Genomic DNA, 24707 nt, shown 5'->3' on the forward strand with positions numbered 1-24707 from the left:
CTGCTCCTGCTGCTGCTCCTGTTGCTGCTGCCCTGTTGCTGCAGCTGCTGCTGCTGCTCCTGGTGCTGCTGCTCCTGCTGCTGCTGCCCTGTTGCTGCAGCTGCTGCTGCTGCTCCTGCTGCTGCTCCTGCTGCTGCTGCTCCTGCTGCTGCAAGGGTCTCTGCTCCCCGTGGCACCCGCTTGTATGGTGATGTCTTAGTAGGCCTACGGATCTCTATATAGGGGCGGTACTGTGGGTAGCAGCAGTGTCGTGGCTACCATACGAACCCTGGCGACCACGGTTTGATGCCTGCTCACGGCTGGATTATCGTAGTAGCAAAAGCAGCTAAATATGCTACGAACCCCGCACTTTCAAGGGCCCCGCACTAAATGCATTCAAGCTATCAATTCCGGTTCAGTGATTCTGCATTTGCTCTATGACTATAGTATTATACTGCCATCAACTTTTATGAACGACTGGCTGTTCAAGGTTACCGATTTGTCATATTATCTGGCTGTATAGCAAATGAAAAAATACAATGACTTTACTATGTTTTAATATTTCTATATATATATTTTTAGGGCTCCTTTATAACATATGCTACAGGCCACGCACTAGCTTAATCCGGCACCGCCACCACCGGTGATATCTGAACCGGTCCTGGGCCTCCCCCAGGTCGACTCAGTCTTAAAAATGGTTACTTGGTGTGATGTATAAACATCGCCATTAGGGAGACAAAGGTAGCCCGGGCGTGGTGCTGGCCACCCACCCCCTCATGTGCCATTCCCGCCTTCATGGGTGCTCGCTAACAGCACTTGTCCCAACAGTCTGTTAAGGCTACACGGGGGATCTTCCTCTTGATGTTTAATGGATCTCTATGTAAGGGCAGTGGATGTGCTGAGACATGGGTCACGGAATAGAGGGACCACATCTCTCTCCATCGTCTCGTCCTGGCCTTGCAGGGAGCGCGCCGAGCAGCTGGCAGCCGCCGCACGCCTCCTGGGAGAGTGCCGCTGGGAGTGGAGCGAGGAGGCGGCGCGGGACCTCAGGTTGAACACGAGTCTTCTTCTGCTTCTTCTCCATCCACAACCTCCCTCTTCCACCCCTCGCTAAGCTCGTCGAGCATACAGCACATGTGGAGTTCCACCTTTGCGTTTGCGGGGGTCAAGTTTAGTAGGGCAGGGTTGCTGAACTCGGCCACCCGATTTAGATTCCCGCTCACGGGCAACGTAATTGACTAATATCTGAACTGGTCCTGGGCCTCCCCTAGGTCGACTCAACCTCAATTGAGTAACTGCTGTGGTGGGTAAACATCAGTACTGATGAGACAAAGGCGGCAGCGCATGGGGCTAGCCACCCACCCCCTTGTGTCCCGTGCCAGCCTTCACAGGTACTCGCTGAGAGTGATTGCCCTAACAGTCTGTTCATGCTATACGGGCGATCTTTGTCTTTGGCCCAGGTGATGACCCCTCCCCTGCTCGTCAGGGCCACCTTTGTTTGTATCACAGGCCCACAGGAGGTCCAAAACGTCAGGCGGCCAGCAACAAATAGCACTAGAAATTCGTCATAGATAAGAGTTAACATGTATCTTGAGTAAAGTAAGATAATTATTATACGAGTGAAGTTCACGGGAACAGTAACCATGGTAGTAGCGATAGAAGAATGACAGGTGACTGACCGCTGGCGAGCGAGTGACAACAGGGAATCAATGAGTGCTGGATCATCTATCACCCTGACTGCTGCATCACTCTGAGCTCTGTCCGAGTACAGAAACGTAGGAACTGGGTGTTCAACCCCGGATATAGCCGCAGTGCCCAGCTTCAGCGAATGCTGAGTGTTGGGTTAACTTGGGTTGTTCATCGGTAACCGGTTCCGAACGTGAGGAACCGGTAACCCTTTCCAGTTGATGTTCCTAACGAACGCGCCGATCGCCCTTGCTCCTCGGTTAGGAGGTAAAGTTGGACCCATTCGCACTGCTGGGTGAATAGAGGGGTGAGGGCGAATTTAAGAAATGCTCCCCATTGGTTTAACTGCTGCACCAGGAGATTGAATCGAATAGACGAGCTCTGGATTAAATGTCAGTGTGCTGACCATGGCACCACGGCAGCAGCTCCCTTCGTTTCTCAGTTAAAAAAATAAACCTGCTTCTCTCGAGACATTGCAACATGTGCAGTAAACCAGGAACTGTTTTTTTACATTATTTTCATGCGATTACCGGTCACAAAAAAACCCGGTATAAATAACCCTGGTATTAATTATGTGCTATGAAGAAGAGAGACCTTGCCTAAAAGATCACCTATTCGCTATGTTTCCTTGACGAGCGTGTTGAGTTCTCTGGCAGTAACGGAGCCGTGCGGCGCGCGCAGGGCGATGCTGCGATCGTGCTGCGATGCGCGCGCCGGCCTGGTGCTCACGCGGGGAGACGCGGCGGAGCGCCCGGGACTCGCGTTCGAGGCCGCCACCAAGACTCTGCACGTCACCCCGCAGCTCCTGTCCGTGCTGCCGGAGGTGGGGCCCACTCAGGGTCACCGGCCCCATGCGCCAAACCCACACGACACTCTCACTCGGCCTCGGTCCATTCTCAGAACCGCGCAGTGTCCTGGCAATACAGTTCCAAACACAGAAATTTCCGGTAGCAGATCTCGGCACAAATTGGTTCTTGCCACCCGAGCACAGACTCCTCAGTTTTTATGGGTCAGGCCAGGACAGCTAGCAACCTCAGGTGTGAGGTGACGCAGCATGTTTCCAGTCTCCGTGCATCGCTACTCCTGGCACATTATGTGCGCTGGGTGAGAGATCCCTAGGTGGTGTTGTCAAAGTGTTGGTGAATGTGGGGGTTAAAGTTGATGGTGGTGTATGTGGAGTGTTGGTGGTGTATGTGGGGTGTTTATATTGGTGGCTACGTGCAGGGGCATCGATTGTTGTTGGTGTTGTGTGTGGGCTGCGTGTCGTGTGGGTTGGACCGTGTGCCAGAGCTCTCCTCTGGCCGGCGAGTTACACGGTCGCTGTGCCGTGGTGGGGAACAGTGGGGCGCTGCTGGGGAGCCGGTGTGGTAGGAGCATCGACAACGCTGACTTTGTAATCAGGTGAGAGACCGTGAATTCTAGCGGAGTGCAGCTCGGTTAGAATGGAGTTTTCCGTCACTCTCAAAATGACTCAGCGGCACTGGAAACCACAGAAAAGCGGGAAAGAAGGCAGCCACGACCGCTGACAACAATTGTCCGAGCTCTGTGGTCCTATATTAAGATTTTTTTGGCCAACTCCATCAACACGTGTTTATGCACTCGGGAGGAAACGATTACCCAGAGAAAACCGACGCGTGTGAGAGGGGCAACACTTATTCCCTATAAATATCTAAATTATCCCAGCTACTGTACTTCTTCACTGCCCATGAGTAGGGAGGGAGAATTCACAAATGTGACCCCTCGCTCCACAGTGCTGCATCACAGGCCAAGTGCAGCATAGCCACCTGCGCCAGGCTGTAATCATGCAAAACATTTCAAGACAGATTTTTATTATAACGTTGTGAAGCTGAACTTTTGAGACGACTGTGAAGGGGGTGTGAGAATTACACGAGGCCGCCCTCGGCCCTTTGTAATGATACGTGTTCGAAGCAGCCGCGTCGCTTCACCGGCCAGGTCGCAACCGTCCCGCGGTGTGTGTGGCCGCGCAGGTGCAACCTCCCTCCGGTGTCGAGAAACTTCACGCGGGACGTGGGCAACCGCAGCCACATGGTGACGCTCAACCCCAGCATCATCAAGGAGCGGTGAGTGTGGCACAGGAGTGGGCCACAGGGATCGCTTCGCGTTGCCGTGCTCGTGCGGATCTCGACAAGGCCTTTGCCCCCAGGGCCTCACTCACACGCGAGCATCGCTCCGTCGCATCTTCAACCCACCCAAGTAGCCGCTCGGTGGTGGAGCGAGCGGATCGCAATCGCAAGGTTCAACGCCTAAATGTGGGTTGACTTGTCCGATCATCCCTCTAGGGTCGATAAAATCGATACCACTTTGTGGGAAAGTTACCACTGATTGTCCTATGAATATTCGCTCAACACTGCCTTCAGAAAATCACCAACTTTTTTTAATCGAGTATTGTCGATACACTTATTGGACTTGGAAATCATATTTGAAATTTGCAACCTTCAATAAGGCTGTTTGTTGCGAGCTGCTTAATGTTTTGGGCCTTTTCTTCAGCAACTGTGCTATTGAAGAGGAACCTCCGGTAACTGAGGTTTACACAATGAGCCTGCAGTCTCAATTCCCTACTGGTTGGCTTGTCACAAATAAAATCCATGTGCTGCTCAATGCTCACCCATCTTGAATTCACAAACTGTGCCCATGTGCCAAGGTGGGCCCACCATCATCCATGCAGCACTGTAGGGGTTCCGCACCCAGTGACATAGTTATGCACAGGTCGGGGGTTCGATCTCGACCCCGATGCCTATATATTTGGAGTTTGCATGATCTCTCTCCCCGTGGTCGTGTGGATTTTTCTCCAGGTTCTCCGGTTTTTCTATCCACATTTCTAAACATGCGTTCAGAGTATTTGGCTGCTATACATTTCCACGTGACAAGCCACTTCGTTGAGCTACCATTTGTGACCAGGTTGCTTCTGAAAAAGAGCTACATAGCTCAGTGGGCCTTACCTGGTAAAATAAAAAGTTTATTAAAACATTATAAATCGTTAATTTGCTTGTTTACCCAGGAAAGCCTCGCCGAGTCTCAACAATTTTTTCAGGAGGGTCCTGCTACGTTTTTTGCAGAAGGGGGCGACGATTACTATGTTTCACATTTAAGTAATTTGCGAGTATTTTTTCTAATTAATTAAAATTTGGACCACAACTCCGCCACACAATGGCTTATTTTTCCTCGAATGACGTCACAACGTTTGCAACGTCCATTGTCGGTGAAGCACACCGCGCATAGCATTTTACGGATAATGCACCGGCAGAATTGATCATAGTAACTACTATAATAATAGGATAAACGATTTTTCATCACACATTTCGGCAAATTACAACGCTCCAACCTAACAAAATACAGCACGCATGGACTTCCTTTCCGTGAGGTGCGACCAACACCGCTGCCCGCTGGATCCATGCCCTGGCAGGTACGGGGGGCTCCACAGCAGCGAGAGCCGGAGCCGCTTCGTGTCAGACGTCACGGATTACGGGGACGCTCTGCTTCTCGTGCCCGCCCTCGCCTACGTGCACAACCTGCTGCCGGCCCTGAGGGCGCACCGTGCCCTGGAGGCAGCGGGCGCTCGCCAGAAGGCCGTGTTCTTCCACCCCGACTACCTGCGGCGTCTCGCTCGCCTCTGGGCGGCCAGAGGGCTGCATCCGCAGCGCCTCTCCACGGGCCTCATGCTTGCGAGCGCCTCCCTCACCCTGTGCCGCCAAGTTCACCTGTACGGATTCTGGCCCTTGGAACGAGGGCCCGACGGGGCCTCTCTGCCACATCACTACTTTGACGACAGACCGCCTCGGCCAGGCGCGCACGACATGCCCCAGGAGTTCAGCCACTACCTCCTGCTGCACAGCCAGGGAGCAATACGGCTGCACATGGGCACGTGCACATAATGCTCCTCACAGCACCACGCCCACATGCCCCATCCACCTACCGCTCCCCACCTACTCGCACCGACACTGCAACACCTTGGCTGCCTGCTTTTAAAAGTTTCAGCTCTCGAGGCTACGTTGGCAGCAGTGGGACCTGTGCCTTTTTTTAAGATGCGTAAGTTACCTGGTGAATATCATTTATAAGATAAAAAACACACACAATGGTCTCCTGATTGCATTTTATTTTCTGTATGTCATTTCACATGTAGAGTTTAAAATGACCTTACAATCATAGAGGCTGCATGGCCAGAGATCACTGAAATTACAGAAAACATAAATGCTCATCTTGATTTGTAACATAGATGCTGGTGAAAGTCACCCTCCTACAGAAACTGAGGAATACCTTGGCAGCAATCGGACACTACAATTAAAAACTCGTGCCAGAAGGAACATAAAACAAGTACATGTTACGTAGTGGTATTCAATGGTCACGTGCTAAGTGCATTGTTGCATTTTTTGCATTTAAGTGTAATCAGTTATACAGTGTAATTCTGACACCGATACGGCTGGACAGATATATTATGTTGTGGCTCAGAATTCATTTTGTGTGAACGTGCAAACGTCCCCAGCGTACGCGTGGCACCGTGGAATCTCCTGGTACGAGACTTGAGCAGCCCTGGCACTACCACTACGCGCGTGCACACACGCACGCCCCTGCACACACGCACGCCCCTGCACAGCGACACCTGTGAACCCGCCCGCGCACCGCGGGTTCTCAGAGGCGTGCCGCACGCGTCAGGGCAAGGCACTGCATCTCGTGTAGAGCGGCGGCGAATGCGTGGTAGAGTCGCTCCCCGTCCGTCTGTGGGCACGAGCGCCACGCCGTCACCGAAACCACGAGGCTGTCTCAGCGACACACGGACACACGAGGACACAATATAATACCCGCCATTCGCCACTAAGTGACGGTAACGTCCCCACGGCACCTGTGTCAGGCCAGGTGCACTTTGAGGCCATGTTGAAGGCTCGCCGACAGGAGGTCACGTGACAGACCCAGGTGGCAAGGATTGACTGACTGAGATGACTGGCAGATGCACCATCTGTGCCCCATACTGTGCCTTATATGCGTGGACTCGCGGACACAACATGGACACACACGGGCACAATACAGACACATGGATGCGCGAACACACATGGACACGTGGACAGAGACAAACGCGGACGTGAAAGCGTTATGGTGCGGGTTTGTTTCAGATTTAATATTTGGCAGGCGAGCGGGACACACCGGTCATCGCGGATGCGGTAGAAGAAGCCGTAGCCGTGTGGCACCATGGGAGCGACGGCGCCCAGGGTGTTGGTGTATCCCACCAGGCTCGTTGACAGCACAAAGTTCCCTCCGCCACCACTGTCACACGCAAACAGTGTGAACAACCATGCGGCGTGAAAAACCACACAGGGGGCTGTGGAATGTCACATAATCACGGAGGATTCTAACACCGTGATGCCTCCTGCCCCCAGCATCCACCCATCCAGTCGCCCCCACCTCTTGGTGAAGGAAGGGTCGCGGAACAGCTCCGGTACGGGAAGGCCCTCATCCTCCGCCAGCAGCAGGAGGCCCAGGAGGTGCCGGTCGCAGCCTGTGCACACAGAAAAGATCGCCAGTGTAGCCTACACAGGCTGTTGGGGCAGGTGCTGTTAGCGAGCCCCTATGAAGGCTGATATGGTGCACCAATGAGGGGGTGGTGTGGCTCGAACCACACCCAGCCACCTTTGTCTCACCAGTGGCTGAACCACACGAGGTACTCATTAAAAGCGGAGTCAACCTAGGGGAGGCCCAGGAAAGGTTCAGATTTTTATCATTGACGCTGGCCATGAGCAGGAATTGAATGGCCAGGTTCGCAATGCACTAAATACTTTGCCACGGCTCCCCTACACACACGCACACGTGCATGCGAACCACACTCACTGAAGTATGGGCCGCATGCCGAGCATTCACATGCGTTGCAGGCAAAAGTCACATTCAAATTCAGTTTCCCATTAAGTCGCTTAATCTGTTCTCACAACTGAAGGCACCATAATAACTTTTTACATGAAGGGACAAATAGGTGAAGAACACACATTGTCTGCTTCATTATTTTATTTAAATTCTCTACAAAGACACTTGTATTGTGTATTATATTGATTTGCGTCGAACCAGGACCCATCTTTGCCTACAGACATCTTGCAGTGCACCAGCACTGGTTCAACCATGTCTGACTGCTGACGAGACGCTGAATGTTAAAAACTGGTCCTTCCCTTCTACGTGACTTTACCGAAAGAACCAAGAAGATGAATCCCTGCAGTCACGAAAGCTTTAAATCGAAATTTAACTGGTCCAGAGTTTGCTTGTTAAATCAACGAAGCTGAAAAACGCACTTCCAAAAGGCTGTGCGGCTGATGGGATGTATGAAAAGAAATATTAACATTTTTAGTGACAGATATGTGAAGGCACATTGCCTGCTCTGTTATTTTATTCTCATTGAGGCCACAGCTGATGGCACCACGACCGCGCTTCTCTCTACCTTTGTTGTTTTCACATTCCTTCATGAGCCGGTTGTGCTTGTCAAATGCCTCCAGCATCAACTCCAGCCTTCGCCCCGTCTGCCAAAATCAATGCACAAACAGATTAGTGCACGCCACAGGAATCCATACTTGCAACTTGGACGTATATATGTTCAACTTCTTTTGCACCGCACGTAGCCAATCGTGCTGATCGGACTTGTGTCACTCCACCCCTGGAAGCGTGCCCCGTGTTTACACGACCCACTGAGCGGCAGTGTGTTGTTGGTACATCCGTGTGCATATCCCTTCACAAGATGCTGGACACAGGCAACGTGTGCGTACGTTCCTGAGGATGCGCGGGACTGTGGAGGCGGTGGTGCAGTGGTTAGCGCACTGCGCTACGATCACGGCCACCCGAGTTCGATTCCAGTTCATGACCAGTGACAAATATCTGAACCGATCCTGGGCCTACCCTACGTCAACTCAGTCTTAAATAAGTACTTTACACTCGCTAACAGCAGCTGCTTCAATAGCATGCATGGCTATACAGGTTGTCTTTGTATGCTGTGTGTGTGCGTGTGGGACCGTGCCGGCATGGAAGGCTCCTGCATGGCCCGGCACCAGGCCACCGCCTCTGGGGTGCAGGGCCGCATGGTCTCCGTGCGGCCGTGGTAGAACTTGCGCGTGGACGCTGTCTCATAACAGCAGCCGGGCCTGGGCACACAGACGGCAACAGGGTCCACGCTGAAGCGCGAGGGCGGCAGTGTGCCTCAGCTCATCATATGTCTGGGGTCTATAAAACAAGTACCGCTTTGTGGGGAGGATAGAGTGGTTATCTTATGGGTAGACTTACACCCGCCAGAGGAATGTGGATTCATAACTGCTCGCTCAGGGCTGTAAACAGAAGATGGGCACCGCATCAATGCTCATTTAAGGCCTGAAATCCCTTTTTCAGCTGATGCAGATTTCTCATTGGCTGCGGGTAAATGTTGTCTTTACTGCGAGAGTATTTTCTACCTTGGAGCTCAGAATATGCTGTGTGGTGAATGAGTAAAATGTGTCCTGGCCTCAAAAACTGAGAAACGACAACATAATTGATCACAGACGTGGAACCCAGTGCTTGGCTGGACAGAACCTGGCCCAACTGCCACACACGTGGCCCAATTTGGAAGCAAGCCACCTGTGTGGTTTATCACAAGCCATGGGTTGATAGGTGAGTTTGCAGGTGAGCCCGTGTAGAGCCAGCGTGCTTTACCGGCCATGCAGCCTGTAGTAGGCGAGCTGCAACGCCAGCTGTACATAAGTGTCGGGGTGCAGCCCGCGCTGCTTGATGAGCAGCTTCCCAAACGCTGTGAATGCCAGCGACACCACCTGGAGGTCCTTTGCCTGTGCAAATGTACAGACACCACAACGCCAATGATTATGTTGTGCTGTGTATGCTATAGTTTTGTGTCGTACTAGGACCCATATCTAGCAGAGCGGGTCCTTGCCTATAACCTGATAGCTGATCAACATTGGTTCAAGCAAGTGTCTTGAGACACTGAATGCCAAAACTTGCCGAGAGATTGGCTTGTGTTGAACCAGTTCTTCTGAAATGATGTACTTCCAAAAGGCCGTGTGGCTGATGGGATGTGTAGATTCTTTTTAATGTGGAGGGACAGATACAGTTGATTATTGTCTTGCTTATTTATTCCGTTACTTATATTGTGCACAAAGACGCGATGATGATAGTTTTGCATTCAGCATACACACACACAAAGTGTAATTGCAGGGTCCGTCCGACTCAAGATCCAGACTAAGATTTGGATGCTCAGCGCAGCTCCTGCTGTGCGGAATGTGTAAATGTGTGCACGCACGCCCACTCACTTGACGGTTGTAAAGGGCCTCGCTGTGAGCTATATCCGACAAGATTCGCTCATCCAGCCGGAACCGTAGCTCCTGGGGCTGCGGTAGTGGGCGGAGAGGAACTTCTCCCTGCTCGCGACAGCACGAATGCGGGCACCAAAGAACACAGGCTACTTAAAAACAAAGATCCCCGTATAGCCTTTAACAGACTGTTTGTGAAAGTGCTGTTAGCGAGCACCTATGAAGTGCTGTTAGCGAGTATTTATGAAGTGCTGTTAATGAGCATGGTACATGAGGGGGTGAGTGGCCAGCACCACGGCTGACCGTATTTGTCTCCCCAGTGACAATGTTCACGCACCACACCAGGTACTCATTTGAGGCTGATTTGACCTAGGGGAGGCCCAAGACCAGTTCAGATAATCGTCACCAATATTAGTTGTGAGCGGGAATCGAACTCAGGTCGCCGGATTCAGAGTACAGCATACGAACCACTGCACTACTGCTCTTAACACAGGCAGCACATACACACGTAGGGTGCACACGTGCATGCAAGGGGTGTGTGTGTGCATGTGTGCACGTGAAGAGAGATGTGTGTGCGGATGTGAGCCTCACCACCCACACGCCGTCATCTCTCTTCAGGGTGTTCTCGGCGTAACTCGTGGTTGAGACCAGCACCATCGCGTCATAGGGAGCATGCTGCAGGGGTTGGAGAACAGAAAACACTCTGCACACATCAGCACTTCCTGACTGTTTACCCAACATTAAATGTTATTGAACGCTACAAAAAATATTTAAAGTGATTTCCTGCTCAATCAACCATTGAGACATAATACAGGTTTTTTGGGTTAGATTGCGTAAATATATGTGTCGTTATATATTTACGCAATCTAACACAAAAAAACCTGTATTATGGATGATATTGGTCACGAAAACCTAAGTGTTAAACTAACCATTGAGACGTCGGTGATGATCATCTGTTTACAGCCCTCAGCCATTGGCGGAAGTTCTATATATGTCACAGGCAATTCTATCCATATTCTACCACTATTGACTTCCCCATGAAGTGGTACAAACAAGTTGTGCACACCTCTGGGTCTGTATGAAATGACATCAACCTTTGTTGTGATGGCGCGAGTGCTGCTTACGTCACAGTTGGAGACGCAGGTACCATTCTCAAAGACGATCAGGTTGTAGGACTTGTCCCCCCAGCGGCCCCGGGGATTGCCAGCTAATGCCCAGCTCTGGAGCTGCAAGGGATGGCGTGCACGCCGGGCGGCGAGAGTGGTTAATAATGGCGACGCAGTGTGCTTCAGAGGGCCTTACTATTAACAGGCCCTCGCCCGGCTAGATGAACAGGCCCTCGCCCGGCTAGATGAATGAACAGGCCCTCGCCTGGCGAAATGACAGCGAGTGATCCGCAAGAGAACGTTTGGAACGCATCACCTGGGAGTAGTCGCTCGGCGAGGCGGAGGGCGATGCCTGCTCCAGCACGAGCACGAGCAGGCTGCTCTCCACCGCGTTCATGTGCTCCACATTCTCCGCGCACAAGTTTAGCAGGTGCTGCCTGGTCTGTAATACACGCGACGAAACAAAGATGACGGAGACTTGTGTTGCCTCCGAAACGACGTGATTTATTATTTTATTTCTATTATTTTTATTATTTATTTTTACCTACGTGACTTTACCGAAAAACCTAAGAGTATGAATTCTTGCAGTCACGAAAGCTTTAAATCTAGAAAGATACCCTGTTTCGCCTTTTACAGACTGTTGGGTGCTGTTAGCGAGCGTCTATTGAAGACGGCACGCTGGGGGGAAGGGGCAGTAGCTAGTCAGTGCCACGCCCGCCCCCCTTTGTCTCCCCATTGCATATATTTGCATACTGCACCCACACCGGGTACTAATTTAAAGCTGAGTCGACCTGGAGTTGGGGTGGGAGGTAGGATCGATTGAGATATTTGTCACTGATATTGGCCGTGAGCAGGAATCAAGCTCAGTTCACTGCAATGCTGCTCCACAATGTCTTGTTGGCACATGCAAACGAAGGCACACACACACGTCACGTGACACCCACGCAACACTCCATCACTCGACGCATGCATGGCACGGGCTCCCATGCACGGGCCACATCACTCAGAAGCGGTTGTTACCTTGGCCCAGCTGGCTCTGTCGCCGGCTGTGAGAACCGACAAGCCGGGTCCCTCGGGCTCCGCTGCACAGCGAGCCTTCACGAGCGCGAGCTGACTGCTCCCACACGGGGACGTGCATGCACACAGACGCACGCACGTGCACACGATGCCACGCATCTCCTTGTGATTAACTCGTGAGGTAATGAGCACAAATTAAAACCAAATATGTACGTACGGCCTTCCTAATACTGGTGTGTGCATTCTACTGAGTGGACCACCCTGACCTCTGCAGCTCGGGAGGTGTGAGAATGTCCCCGCCGGGCGCAAGAGAATCGAACGTGAAGATTCTGCCATGGCACAAGACCACCACATGGGATGGGCAGGCGCCCTCCGCCTCTGTTGGCAGAAGGTGGCGGCAGGGGCAAAGTGAGAGGGGGTGAGAAACCATAACGATTACCAAGCATTCGCTTCGGAGGAGGGTGTACAAAACACGCTATCTGATACAAAAATCTCCAAGCTCTTAATATCCACTCCACCTCTCAGGCCTCTGTATGTGCTATGAAACAGGGCCATTGCCCAAAAGCTCGCCAATTATACATTTCCTTTAGGGCCACAAGTGGTCTTGATGAACTTATTGAGTGTTTCTTCTTGGGAGGGCATCCTCGCAGCAGCATTTGGACATATTGGTGGTACACTAGTGCAGCATAACACATACCGGTCCTCATAAATCAGTATGAAAAAAAATTTTGAATCAGCAAATCTGTTTTTCAGTCTTTAATTGATACTTTCGTTAAGTTTTACGCGATTCAAAGGATTATTTAGTCTACTGAGACTTGCTAAAATAAGGCCAATATTGACCATTGATTTGGGTCCGGGCCACTCGACTTTTTGGGCCGACCAGGAAGGCGAGCTCCTGGAGCAACAGCAGCACCAGCCTTCTTGCGTTGCCTTAAGAGCCTGAGGTGGGACTTGAGCAACATCATCATCATCTTCGTCGTCTTGAACCACCGATGGATAGTACGGCAAGTAGAGTGTTGCGATTGTTCGGGTTAGGTTTAGGGTTATTGTAATGGCAACAATAAATGAGGTCAAAATATGAATCTTCTTGTGAACAACCAAATGCTATTTAAGGATGAGGTTTTCCAATATAGGTAGAATTGTTCATGACAGGTCAGTGCTCGTATTTCTTTAACCCTAACCGTCCAACCAAGTCTAGGGCACGAGTTAAATCTGTCCAGGGCACGAGGAGTCAAAATACAGAGCAGCCAATCGTCATCAGGCTGGGTGCTGCTCAACGGTAAAAGACTGTGAAGCTTCATGTTCAGCTGCTCAGGACATCCGTCTTCCCACTGTTTCGGCATCACGAGAACTGATATTGATGCAGCCCGCAAAATTTTCTGACCGGGGTTGCAAATTGTAGTAAAATAAATCATTATTGCGGAAAATGAGAATTTTTTTCTCTACCACGCACCTGCGTATCGCGAACACGTAAATTTGTCTGCACAGCAGCACCGTGGACTTTGCCAATTCTGAAAATAGTAATTTCCTATTACCTATTTTTTATAATTTTTTACCAATTTTTATTTTACTAGGGAAGGCCCAATGAGCTAAACAGATATTTTTCAGAAGCGACCTGGCCACAAATGATAGTTCAAAGATGTAACTTATCATGTGGAAATGTATGGCAGCCAAATACTCTAAATGCGTATTTCTAAATGTGGAAGTAAAAACCGGAGGACCTGGAGAAAAATCCACACGACCACGGGGAGAACATGCAAACTCCAAATATACAGGTGTCAGGATTGGGATCGAATCCACGACCTCGTGTATACCAAGCAAGAGAGTTAAAATCTTGCCACCATGGCACCCAATTAGTTGGGAGAGCCTACCAGTCTTGAAATGGCAGACGATGGAGTCACATTTCTCTCCAGGGATCTTGCAGGTACCGAAGATCATACGGAACTGATGCATGTCCAGTGGGACACCCTTAGCACGGTGCGTGGCCAGCCTCTCTCTTCACGCACCAACACATTCACACACACACATGCGGGAAACATCATACAAACACGCTGGTACAGGCAGTATGCGATTTCTCTTACACAGTTGCTGAGCACAGGTCCTAAAGGTCACGTGGCCAACAACAAACGGCACCATTAAAGTTGTAATAGTTACAGAGTTAAAATGCATCTTGAAATGAGGAGGGTAATTAGAATAGCTTGGGAATAGAGACGATCATGGGAGGAAATTCCATAGTGGAGCAGAGCAAGGGAAGAAGCAGCAAGAGGCGTGACCTGCAGTGTGCTGATTGAGTAAGTGGGAGGATGAGTGTGTGAATGGGAGAGTGAGTGAGTGCATGTTGTTTTGACCTGCACTGTGGATTACAACGTGGTTTAAACAAAGCAGTCCATCTGGTAGACCGAGTACTCAATATGGGTGAATGAACCAACGCGTGAAGATGACAAGAACAGTTATAGCAGTTATAGAAGAGTGATTAGGAGGTGACTGACTAACGGTGGGCGAATGATGGAGTGGATTATTCATTGTCCGTGTGTGCGCATCTCACGTGCGTAGCAGCTGCCAGAAGTTGAGGTGGTGCCACAGCAAGATGGCGGCCCGTTCCAGCTGGGTCCCCGCCTTGGGAGGCCACACGTGCTCCAGGTAAGGGCCTGGTCCCCCAAAGTTCCCTGTGATCTGCTGCGGGCCCCGCGACTCCAGGTATGCCTTGTTCAGCCACCACTCCTCCAGCTGCATCACGCGGGGCAGGGCAGCAGCAGTCACGTGACAGGGCCAGGCAGGCAACGCCACATTACGTTAAAATACACAATGTTGAAATGCGCTGTATGTTGTCTCTTCGGTCCATAACGTGTTCACTCTACTTGCTCGACCAGACTCATCTACACTCTGTTCAACCATCACATTGCAAGTCACGACACTTCCCACTGCTCCACTTAATCGTTCCTTCTCCCCAAGCTCGTATAATAACCTTGCTCAATTCAGGAAAAGTGTTCACTTTATCTCTTACAACTTTGATCGTGCTGTTTGTCGATGGGCCTGTGCTCAGCCACTGTGTTAAATAAATAAAGTTCAGGGTGAGATCCGACACGGTAGCAAGTGTCCAGACCAGTGCTGTCCCAACCTCTCTAATAACATTCAGACCACAAGGTTGGAAACCGCCAGGACGGAGCAGCTCTACGTGTAAGCAGCGACACCTAGTGGACAGACCGATAAGAATCAAGAGTGTGGATCGAAAAACTGTACACTTAAGACGCCTAAAAAAATAAAAATAACGCGACATTACCCATAATTCTCCACAACACCGCATAAGGATTTTCCCCAGAAACGTGCAGAGATTGCCGGTAGAGATTTGACGGCGCGCGTGCCACGCGCGAGGTTCCCAGCTGCTGGTGCAGGGCGGCGCGCACGCTGCCCCCACGCACCCAGTTTTGGCGCTCGGCTCCCCTCCGCAAAAGCAGCGCGTGCAGCTTCGCTCCAACTCCCTCCTTGAAGCGCCGCGCCACTTCCCGCGTGTGGGCGAGCTCCTCGTCTGTAGCGAAGGGCCTGACTGCACACGCGATCGTCGCACGCGCATTGCGTGCTGCTGTTATACGTTTCTGTCATTTAACCAGCTGAGAAACAAGGATGGTCTCATTTCACAAGTCAAAGAGCGCTAACAACAATGAAGCAATTAAAATCAGCGGAAACACAACCACATTACAGAATAAATGAAATAAAGTGCACAGACAAAAACAGTATTTAATTAATTTGTAATTTCAACAATTGGCTCGGACATATTACTTTAAAAAAAACGCTCATAGTAAAATTAAATTAGAGAAATATCAGCATGGGTTTAGGTGACGTTTGCCCGAAGCAATCGCGAGGCGCTTGTGAAGGCAGCGGCACAGCGCCGGCTCTCCTCCCTACCAGAGTCCAGGTACTTGGTGAGCGTCTCATCCAGACTCGGCACGGGCAGGGCTGGCAGGCTGTCCTGGTGTTCAAAGGTTCGCTCCCCTTGCTGTCCTTCAAACATCTGGCTCTCCATCTCTTCGCACGACGCTCACCTGGTCCTTTCTGAACGGAATCCGCTGTGCACCACACCTGTATCCACCTTTCTCCTTGAGCAGCAAGCGCAGAGTCGCGCTGTGCGACAGTTGTGCCTGTGGAGGGCAATAAATAGATAGTGCCCACAATAGTGCCTTGGTGCGCTGCCTTCGCCACTCTTATCTGCATTTACAAAGTGCATGTGTTTGTTAAAAACACACGTGATCGCAATGTAGCCGGGACCCCGTGGAATGTGGGTCCTAGTGCGCCACTGATAACACACACACACACGCATGCCAAGCTGAAGTAAAGTGCACGTACTACTGCTCAACGTCACTTGCTCATGTTTTTAGCAAAAACAAGGCAACAGAGCAAAAGAAAACACCTGCAAGTGGCCACATTGGCGTTTGCGATGACAATGATTCTGATAAACAGAGTAAGCCAACAGGGCACCAGACGTGGGTACGACCGACGACTGTACACGGCTCTCACGCGTGGTTCGTCGATTATCTCAACCCGGTCAGCAAGGGCTGCACAAAACAAACGTGTTTATATTTGACTTTTGAATTTATTGGCAGAACTCCCTAGCGAGGTTTTCTGCCACGTACCTAACATTTATTTTGTAGGAGGGCAGCTGTGAAAGTGTCAATGTGCTCCCCAAGTGTCCATCATAGAGGTGTATGGGTTAGATCGCGGATATATATAAATGTGTCGTTAAAACCCGCCACCACCCGTCAGTCAATTAGTAAGGTTTGTCACGTAAACAAAAGATGCCAATTCATGACTAGTACAACACACCGGTGTGTTGGAGAGTAAACCCACAACATTCGAGTGTGACGTTTCGCCAGTAATTACAACCAGCATCATCAGGCGATGATGATGCTAGCTTTCGCCTGATGCTAGTTGTAATCACTGGCGAAACGTCGTACAGTACTCGAATTATAAATGTTGTGGGTTTACTCTCCAACACACCGGTGTGCTGTACTATTAACGAATTGGCATGTTTTATTTACGTGACAAAGCTGACTGACTGGCTCTGTCGAGTGGTGGCGGGTTTAATGACACGTGTATATTTCTGCGATCTCACCCAAAAACCTCTATTATGGATAATATTGGTGGCGAAAGCCTAAGTGTTAAACCAAGTGTATTTGTGTAACCAGGTGAGATCTAAGAATCAGTTCTATGACATCACGTTCCACGGGCCGTTCTGTCACTCACACACACACAGGGAGGAGGTTGCACTGCTCTGGCAGGTGGCATTGATAGTACAAGTGAAGACGAAACACTGTCCAAACATCACACTGGAAACGTTTCGGACTTTGGGGCTTTTTTAGGAAAATATAGAAAACTTAAGGTTCCAATCGCACCACAACAACCGTGTTATGTATGGACGCTCTGCAGTCATTACTGCAATTAAATAACTCAGCAGACACCGACTTCTTCACACATCTGTCCCTCCAAACAGGGGCGCAACTTTGGCGGTGTCGTGTGGCAGCGTTATGCGACGCATAGGGGTCCAATCGGCCACAAGGAGGCCCCGAATCAACAGATAAACAGAGTAACAACATACTTTTTGGTTCTGACGGCAAAGTTACGTGACTTTACCGAAAGAACCAAAGAGTATGGATTCCTGCAGTCACGAAAGCTTCAAATCAAGATAGTAACATGTTATGAAAATGTATTAATTAGAAATTACCTGCGGTCTATCACGGACCAAGCCCGATGAATGTATCTGGTTATCATATCAATAGAGCATACATCCATAAGATACGTTTGTGTTGGGTCAGATCGCGTAAATCTAAATGTGTCGCTAAACCCGCCACTATCTGACACAGCCAATTCGTCAGGTTTGTCAAGTAAACAAAACGTGGCCAATTCGTGACTGGTCCAGCACCCCGCCTGTGTGTCGGAGAGAACCCCCACAACATCTACAGTTCGAGCAATTCACAACCAGCATCATCACAGCGGTGTGCCGAACTCGTAACGAATTGCCACGTGTTGTGTACGTGACGAACCTCACTAATTGTCTGCGTCGGGTGGTGGCGGGTTTAACGACACGGTTATATTTAGGTAATGTTGGTCGCGAAAGCCTCCTACGCCTTAAATAAAGCGGCATGAAGCTGCGCCATCCACCCCCCCCCCTTTGAGTAAATCCCAGACCGATGGGTCCAGCATGAAATCAAGAGGCACGGGAACTCAATTGTGAGTATTGTACCTTGACATATTTAAAAAAAAGTAATAATGTCACTGCGAGACTGTCTTCCTGCACACACAATACACGGTGCAACTAAAATAATATATAGTTATATAGCCTGACATGTCACTACATGTATTGTATTGGGGTTAAAAACACCCGGAACTATTAGTAAGAGTGAGTCGCGAGAAGGAGTGGGGGGGCCCACAGCCCCCCGCGTTGTAACAGGTCGCTCCGCCCCTGCCTCCACATCTATATACATCATATACAAGTACTGCTTTACACATCCCATCAGCAGCCACAGGGTCTTCCTCCTGCGAGGAGAGCGTTTCAGCAGCATTGGTCCGACACAAACACAAACCCCTGGGTTCGGTTTCGACATTCGGCGTCTCACCAGCGGGGCCAGGCTCGCCTGAGCCAATGCTGTCGAACTGCTGCTGAATGTTCACTGCCAGGGGCCCTCTCCGTGGGGCTCCTCCTGATAATGATGTGCTCATGACCGCAATTAGGTCGCCGTAATTTTACTGGGGAATGATCGGAATCGGGTCGAGAATCAATGTCCATTGGCCCCGCTCGGAGAGGGCTCCTTGGTGAGACGGGGACCGACTGCCTGCCGAGCCGCGACCAAGAGACTCCGCGCGGTCTCCACGACCCTCACTCACCTCCCACTCACCTCCACACCCCCCCCCCCCCAGCTCTCTGCCTCGTATCCCACCCTCTTAGCTCCCCTTCTTTTATGGAAGTCCCCCCTGCCCATCTCTCCCAGTCTCCCATCAACCTCCTGCCATCTCCCCTCTCTCACACAGCCCATCGCACTCGCATCGTCTCGACGTCTCCCCCCTCCTCTCCCGTCTCCTGCTCCCAGTCGCGTCTCCCTCTCTCCCCGTTGTTGTCCCCACCTCTCCGCTCGCCTCCTCCTCCTCGTCTCCCTCTCTCGTCTCCCTCTCTCGTCTGCCTCCTCCTCCTCGTCTCGCCTCCCCCGTTGCCACCCAACTGGTGCCGAAGGTCGCGAGGCCCGCGCCTCCTGCCGCCGCTGCTGCTGCTGCACTCGCGGCGGCGTGGGGGGGGTCCCCGCGGTCCTCGCTCGACCGGGGACCGGGGACTGTGGACCGGGGCCTGGGACTGGGGTCTGGGGACTGGGACTGGGGGAACTCTTGGGACCACCGCGGGGCCCTGAGCCCGACACGATCGCCGCCTTCGGCCGTGCGCTCCGCGGGGGGCCCTGGTCGCAGGGCTCGCGAGGGGTCCGGGTCACGCAGCGACCCCTGCCGGCCGGACCCGCCGCCGCCTCCTCCTCCTCGCCTGTCATCATCGCCGGGGGTTTAAAGCCCCGGGCCGCTCACGAGACGCCGCGCTACGAGGCCGCTGTCGTCGTTATTGTTCCACTTTCGGCAGCAGTGTCCACGTTCCTTGCTCAGGTCATAGCGCGCTCGCGATTGGCGCTGCTCGACAGCGTGGTCCCTCTTGCAGAACGTGGCCGTGTTGCTTTCTGTCTTTCTATCTATCGGACTCAACGTTGACAAGAGCATCCCGAAGCTGCCGTCGCCTCTCTTCATATCACGACTCGAGCCCGATCTGTGTGGTGGGGGGCAACCCGCACCAGCTTTGGCTCAGCTCTGCATCATTCAATTATTCCCTGCTGTGATAAACTTCCGCGGGTCGTTACCTTCTACCTCGTAATATCTTTAATGTTTTGTGTAACCGTTCTTTTCCCTTCACTTCAAATCTATATAAACTTCAAATTTAGATCGTTCTTTTCCCCGACAGGTTTTGTTTTGGAGCTCTGCTTATCCTTTCTCTTTGGTCATCATTTTAAACCCTTATCTCGCCTTCTTCTTCAGCGTGCTTCATTATTATTTGTTTGTTCTCATCCATTCGGGCCACTCCGCGGGGGGTTTTAGGGGCTTAACAGAAGTGGCAGCCACCCACTGGCAGCGGAAATCTCAGCACGCTTTGCATTTGGATTTCTAAAGGATTGCCTCCTGGGCAAACAAAGCTCGGTCATCTTGATTCAGTGTTCTGTGTCACTGCGAGCCGCTGCCGACGTCATGGCCGTACGCCCTTATCGAACGTCGTCTGGCATCGACATTATTTAGCTTCTTCCTGTTCGAGTTACGAGCGAGGCCACGTAATGATGTGGCCACATTTGTGCCGTCGGATCATCCACCACCCAACAGAGCTTGCCACGTGTGTAAGCGTTTAATGCGCCATTGATTATAGTTTCAGCCGTCACTGGTACGTTTAAAACACTCTAGCAACCAAAATAAACACATTCATTTCGCTTAAAACTGCGCAAAACGTCTTCAGGGCAAAGTCAGAACGACTTACTGAAACTGGTCCTTAAAATGCCTGGTGCAATTTCAAGCAAACCATCGTTATAGAATAGATACATTTAGTTGTGAAATGTGTTATTCAACGTATCGACGAGCTGAAACAATCATTTTCACATTGAATGCTGTAAATGTGACAGTTTATTTGGCTGTCAGGTGGTGGATAGGTGGTGGAGAGTATTATTTTACAAATTTGGCGATACGTTACATGGCCAAACCCAAAAATCTATTATGAATAATGAGCATATAGCGGTCAGCTAAAACAGTCAGTTAGCATCGTGGGGAGCGTGGACGGTGCATCCGTCAATGACCCAATCCAAGTAACCGACATGGCTGCAATAAAATGTTAAATCTTTCCTCCACCATCCCACTCGGCAGCAAGCCATTCTCTCTCATAACTCCCTTCAGCAAGCCTCTCATTACCACCTGCCCGATACGGATGTCCCCCCTCTTCATAACCATCAAATAAGTCATCGTTCTTCTCCCACCTGAAACACGACGCGATATTTCAATCAGTCCGGCTCATTTTCATAACTCTGCACCGAATCCACGCTCAAAACCTTCCGATCCCTTTGCGTCTGTCTTCCGCGTTACCAACATCTCGTCTCGCAGGGGCACAGCTCCACCACACTCCAGACGAAGCTCAACATTGCTCTCTTCTTCGTTGAGCCATCAAAGTGCGTTAACCTTCATCATGGGACCTCCTTTGCCAGTACCAAAATATGAGAATAGGTTTTCCCCTTTTTTCCGGCAACAAAACAGCTGTGTTAAGATGTTAAAACACACGCCTTTTGGCGTCCTCTGGTCTAACACCGTTTTGAGACTAGGCTCAAAAGAAAGCTGTCTCTAGTGTGCACCAATCAGTTTTAAAGACAATGCATATATTATCTGTGTTTTTTTTCGCATTCTGGCCACAAGTATTGTGGTTAATGCAGACATGATTCCTTGTAAAAGGTTTCAGTTTGGTGTTTTAATATCTTAACACCTGTTTTGTTTCTAGAAAAAAGGGGAAACCTATTCTCATGCGTTAACCTACTAAACATTTCGATGTAACCCGCAGTTATATCGTCCCGAATGCTGACGCATATAGGGGGCAAAGGTCAGATTACGGTGTGAATGTCATAACACCCGTCATGATTCGTTATAATTGAGATGTTGGATTTTCCTTTCTCATGCGCTCCGGTGCAAGTGGCCCTCGGTAGCAGGCGCTGCTCATTACCTCCACCGTGCCACGTCTCCAAAAACCAACGCGGACTCGGGTTAGGATGTAAAGCTTGCCTTTAATACTCCAGATTCACGGTGATAAAAAGTACGCACAGCACCACACGAGGGCCCCGGTGGGACCCGGTACACCGCACGGGGACATCTCGCACACGCGGCCGACCTACCTCACCCACCACGGTCTAGGACTGCCATTAAATAGAACGCACACTATTTACACACAGAGGGCACACGGGGCACGCTGATGCTTGTACACTCACATGGAACAACATTGTCTAAAACGCTCAGAGAGCTGGTCACCGAGCCGAAAATACATTTAATTTTGGCAAAATATGCTTTCTAAACACAAGGCTGAATAATAGGTTTTCGGCCTTGAGCCTCGACAGCTTAAACCTGCAAAAGGTTACATTTTTCAGATTGGCAGCCAGGTTGTACAGAACCCCGCGCGCACAAACTGGTGCGCGCACGGCACACGCGACCACGGCACACGCGCACACGTGGGGTGGAATCGGCATGGCATGCACACACACACACGACGGCATGTACAGATGGCACGCACAGACGGCACACACGCATGGCACACGTACCACAGCTGGGGAGAAGGGGCGCGGCTCGTGGAATGGGGCAGCGAGGGCGAGCATGCGGGGCGCACGCCACTCATCGCCCACGTGGGGAGGAGGAACGCAAAGCGTACCAACACCTTCCGTTAAACAACACTAAACGCTATGGTTACTGCATGAGACATTTTTTTTTTCCAAACACATGGCACGAGCAGAGTACACACTACATTTATTAATCACTTCAGGTCCCTTAGCCCGTACGTCCGTCTGTCCAGAACGCGTCGTGATTACAGCCACGCCCGGTTACCACTCACGCTGCGGGTGTTCGCACCCAGGCATGTAAAATCAGGCGTTGTTGTAGGGGAACACCTAGTCAACACGCCAACGTGGCCTGGCCTCTGTACAGGTGCACTCGGCCTTCCTGCCCATCAGGCCACCACCATGTCTGGCCTGAGGGGCAGATGGGAAGGTGAACAGTGTTGCCGTAATACAGGTGGCCCTGCACTGAAACCACACTATGAATGCATTGGAGCTGGTCTCTATAGGGATTTGTTAAATACACTGTTAAATACACTTTGAGTAGCTCCATGGAGCCTCAACCTTCTCTCGTAGTTATGACTGGGTTGTGGATGTGTGTGTTGATTTCGCTTACTCCACTAACAGGAGCTTGGCATTGAACAGTCTGGCATTGAACAACGTGGCCTTGAACATGCGTGCAAGCACACGTGTGCATGAATAAAGTTGCATACGCACACTCATTTGCATTCACCCACACGCATAGGTAAGCAGCCAGTAGGCATGCGGTCTGTTTGGCCCAGGTAACCCGCCCATTGTACCAAACGAAACCACCAGGTGGACCCGGGACATCATGCAAGCCCTGGCACCTTCCTGCATCGGACGCGTGGAAGCGCGTGCCGCCTTCGCCTGCCACCCGGACCCCGTGTGCGCTTGGTTACCTCCATGCCCGTCATGCAGCCCTACTGCTCCTCCTGGTAGTTTTTGGCTTTTAAACCGTGTCCACATTCTGTACAAAACTGTTGTCCGAGGAAAATAGTTCACTTGAGAGGGAGCCCTGTGCAATGTTTCCCCCTTAAAAAGTGAGCGGCCAAGTGTTGCATTTGCATTGGTTTTCTTTGCCCGAGGGTGGACTGGCTGTAAGAAACGAAATGTAAAAGTATGTCAAGGCTCAGGTAGAACCTCTTTCGGTTGCTCAAACTTTTGAAAACTGGTTGCTATTATTGCTTCCTTTGCCTTACGACCTTTAAACTGCTCGGCCTAAAGGTCGATGCTCAACCCAAGGACCCCCCCACTGCCCAGGCCCCGGGACCCACACTTGACGGCTGCCGAGCGGGTCGTTACGCCCGGATGGTGGCGCGGCTGATCATGTAGTCGGTGACGGGGCTGATGGGCTGCGCGTCGTTCTGATGGCTCCGCCTCTCTATGAACGCGGCGAGACGGGCGACGTCCAGCAGCGCGCCGGGGTAGGCGTAGCCCGGGCACTGCAGCCAGGGATCAAGCAGACAGGCGGAGCACGGGGGGCGCCGCGTGTAGTCACCCTGCAGCAGGAGGCGCACGAACGATCGCGCCTCCTCGCTTACGCTCGCAAAGTACTCCTCCGGGAAGCTGTAATCAAGGCGGCAGATGTTGAGGCAGGTCTCATCGACGCTCTCGTCGAGGAAGGGCGACACGCCGCTGAGCAGCACGTAGGCCAGGACGCCGAGGCTCCACGCGTCGGTGCTGAGCGCCACCGGCTGGCCGCGCACCACCTCGGGCGAGGCGAACTCGGGGCTGCCGAGCAGCACGTGCACGTAGTAGTGCGTGGTGATCTGCACTGCCTCGCCCAGGTCCACGAGCTTCACCCGCACGGCGGACGGGCCCGACATCTCCACCAGGAGGTTCTCGGGCTGATGGTGCACGCGAGCAACACGGACAGACGATGCACGGACACCGCACACATTCGCGAAACTCCCAACTCGACGAGGTCGCCACCTCCTGGCTTGCAAAGGTATGGCAATACAGCAACTAGCTTAATTTCCATCTTTTATCTGTGTGGGCATTGAGTTTTGGCCCACCGAGTAATGAAGTTGGCCAAACAGCCCAATATAGGACCAGAGAACTTGGGCAACTGTTGATGCCCATTCTGGCTGCCTTCCATCTTGCCTGCAGTTTCCCGCGCCTCAATACGAAAACTGCGCATTACGAACTCTACAGCATTTTTATAAGTAATATGCATGAACAAAGCTATTTTAATAAATATATTAACAAGGTTCAATTACTGGAACATGTGACATGCCTTCTCTATGTGCCGGACAGGG

At 51.3% G+C, this 24707-nt stretch overlaps 3 protein-coding genes across 10 annotated transcripts in view; 1 reads left to right on the plus strand and 2 right to left on the minus strand.

Moving 5' to 3' along the window:
• Positions 1-2350: 2350 nt before the first annotated feature.
• ST8SIA6 (ST8 alpha-N-acetyl-neuraminide alpha-2,8-sialyltransferase 6) lies at positions 2351-5558 on the plus strand. The gene is made up of 4 exons (XM_078859963.1): positions 2351-2488; positions 2954-3066; positions 3654-3746; positions 5090-5558. Exons 1-4 carry the CDS (start codon positions 2351-2353, stop codon positions 5556-5558), a joined length of 813 nt encoding a protein of 270 aa, XP_078716089.1.
• A 217-nt stretch (positions 5559-5775) lies between these two features.
• CROT (carnitine O-octanoyltransferase) lies at positions 5776-19587 on the minus strand. 3 transcript variants are annotated; one of them, XM_078860084.1, is made up of 17 exons: positions 19181-19587; positions 15971-16203; positions 15487-15611; positions 14613-14794; positions 13939-14063; positions 12334-12445; positions 12071-12164; positions 11367-11492; positions 11069-11170; positions 10536-10619; positions 9945-10052; positions 9334-9464; positions 8669-8792; positions 8099-8177; positions 7081-7174; positions 6823-6942; positions 5776-6439 (listed from the first exon to the last, which is right to left on the minus strand). In XM_078860084.1, exons 2-17 carry the CDS (start codon positions 16086-16088, stop codon positions 6313-6315), a joined length of 1851 nt encoding a protein of 616 aa, XP_078716210.1. In that variant the 5' UTR covers positions 16089-16203; positions 19181-19587; the 3' UTR covers positions 5776-6312. The 3 variants fall into 3 exon arrangements, 2 of the variants coding, with proteins under 2 accessions (XP_078716210.1, XP_078716212.1); XM_078860086.1 differs by lacking the exons at positions 15487-15611; positions 15971-16203; positions 19181-19587 and adding an exon at positions 15348-15476; XR_013637156.1 differs by lacking the exons at positions 5776-6439; positions 6823-6942; positions 7081-7174; ... (2 more) ...; positions 9334-9464; positions 13939-14063 and having other exon boundaries at positions 10019-10052; positions 19181-19585.
• A 2290-nt stretch (positions 19588-21877) lies between these two features.
• LOC144934390 (triple functional domain protein-like) overlaps positions 21878-24707 on the minus strand; it is a 100185-nt gene continuing 97355 nt past the window's right edge. For all 6 annotated transcript variants that reach the window (XM_078860089.1, XM_078860093.1, XM_078860088.1 and 3 more), the window contains one exon: positions 21878-24296. In XM_078860089.1, coding sequence (XP_078716215.1) covers positions 23748-24296 — 549 coding nt within the window. In that variant the 3' untranslated portion in view covers positions 21878-23747. The remainder of the gene's footprint in view (positions 24297-24707) is intronic.

The sequence above is a fragment of the Lampetra fluviatilis genome, chromosome 10, assembly GCF_964198595.1.
Source record: "Lampetra fluviatilis chromosome 10, kcLamFluv1.1, whole genome shotgun sequence".
NCBI lineage: Eukaryota > Metazoa > Chordata > Hyperoartia > Petromyzontiformes > Petromyzontidae > Lampetra > Lampetra fluviatilis.

Excerpts from the sequence above, each read along its gene's own strand:
- ST8SIA6 (XM_078859963.1), top strand. The coding sequence starts at position 2,351 with ATGCTGCGATCGTGCTGCGATGCGCGCGCCGGCCTGGTGCTCACGCGG. Across the intron at positions 2,489-2,953 it reads TCCTGTCCGTGCTGCCGGAG|AGCTCTCCTCTGGCCGGCGA; the intron begins GTGGGGCCCACT and ends ACCGTGTGCCAG. Across the intron at positions 3,747-5,089 it reads CCCAGCATCATCAAGGAGCG|GTACGGGGGGCTCCACAGCA; the intron begins GTGAGTGTGGCA and ends ATGCCCTGGCAG.
- CROT (XM_078860084.1), bottom strand. The coding sequence starts at position 16,088 with ATGGAGAGCCAGATGTTTGAAGGACAGCAAGGGGAGCGAACCTTTGAA. Across the intron at positions 12,165-12,333 it reads ACACCTCCCGAGCTGCAGAG|TCAGCTCGCGCTCGTGAAGG; the intron begins GTCAGGGTGGTC and ends GTGTGGGAGCAG. Across the intron at positions 8,178-8,668 it reads TGCAGGAGCCTTCCATGCCG|ACGGGGCGAAGGCTGGAGTT; the intron begins GCACGGTCCCAC and ends TGATTTTGGCAG.